This window comes from Morone saxatilis, unplaced genomic scaffold, assembly GCF_004916995.1.
Source record: "Morone saxatilis isolate NCDOM2014 unplaced genomic scaffold, NCSU_SB_2.0 Contig18, whole genome shotgun sequence".
Lineage (NCBI taxonomy): Eukaryota > Metazoa > Chordata > Actinopteri > Moronidae > Morone > Morone saxatilis.
The window spans coordinates 7,509,149-7,510,206 of NW_023339740.1; the positions used below are offsets into that span (position 1 = coordinate 7,509,149).

The following is a 1,058-nucleotide window of genomic DNA, read 5'->3' on the forward strand; positions in this document are numbered from 1 at the left end:
CCGCCGCGGCCCGGGTTCGATTCCCGGTCAGGGAATGTGCTTTTCGTACATGCTTCAGATCTAATCCAGAAATAAAAGCCACATCTCTCTATATAAAGAGCTCCAGTTCTGACCTGCGAGCAGTGTCCTGATCATCAGCCCTGAAGGTGTAGTACAGGGTTTTCTTGTGGTAAAGATGAAACATGTTGCTGCTTTCCTCTCCGTCTGGCCTCTCAGTCAGCTTGACGGTGAAGCCCTGCAGAGGTAGACTCTCTGAGGCCACTTTATCCTAAAAAAACCAGAGTGAAGACATCAAACACAGGCATACAAACAACTGTTTTGCTGTCTCTGGCAATATGCAAATAATTTCATGTTTCAAGAAGAACAAAGCAGATGCATACTAAGAAACAGAGAGAGCACAGAGAATCCCTTCATTAGTCACAAGTGTTGTTCCCAGGAGGAAAGGTTGAACAGTAGAAATGTGAGTGTTAAACAGAAAGGACAGAGAAGGGTTGTGAGGAAATAGCTCTGTGACTGAGTCATGAGTGTGTGTGTCTGTGTGTGTGACAGTTTTGGGGCTGGTGTGGGAGACTCTGTGCCCCCTCACCTCACGGGCTGTGAAGGTGTAGAGCACCTTGTCTTTGAGGAGGAACCACAGCCGCTTCCACTTCCTCTTGCTCTTCTTCCGGCGCTGCAGGCTGCCGCTCATGGTGGAGCCCTCCACAGCAAGCACCACCTAATGAAATGCATGACACATTAGATACACATAAGCCAGATGTTAATGCACATACACATGTAGAGAAATGTGACACGAACATTAAAACTGGAACCTTTTGCAACATAATGTAACCGAGTTTACAATTGACAATAACGATCTGGATTTAATTGCAGGAGTAAGATTACTTTAAATTCTTCTTGTACTGTCCAACCCCTGAAGGCAGGAAGAAGGCCATGAAAGTAAGATAGAGAACCCTTAAGTGTCTACACATAATTCATCATATGTGCCACATGTCATACATGTCATTCCAGTGGACAAGCTAGCCAAATAACCAGACAACTCCCTGGTGGTCTAGTGGTTA

The 1,058-nt window shown here is 45.6% G+C and overlaps 1 protein-coding gene across 2 annotated transcripts in view; it reads right to left on the minus strand.

Annotated features, from left to right (window-relative positions):
• Positions 1-1,058, minus strand: part of fgd5a (FYVE, RhoGEF and PH domain containing 5a) — a 29,962-nt gene that overhangs the window by 2,129 nt on the left and 26,775 nt on the right. Inside the window, exons 19-20 of one of the 2 annotated variants that reach the window (XM_035661553.1) lie at positions 614-715; positions 114-268 (exon numbers count right to left, since the gene is read on the minus strand). In XM_035661553.1, the coding sequence (XP_035517446.1) occupies positions 114-268; positions 614-715 (257 nt within the window). Of the gene's footprint in view, positions 1-113; positions 269-586; positions 716-1,058 lie in introns of both variants that reach the window. The other variant, XM_035661552.1, reaches the window with a different exon arrangement.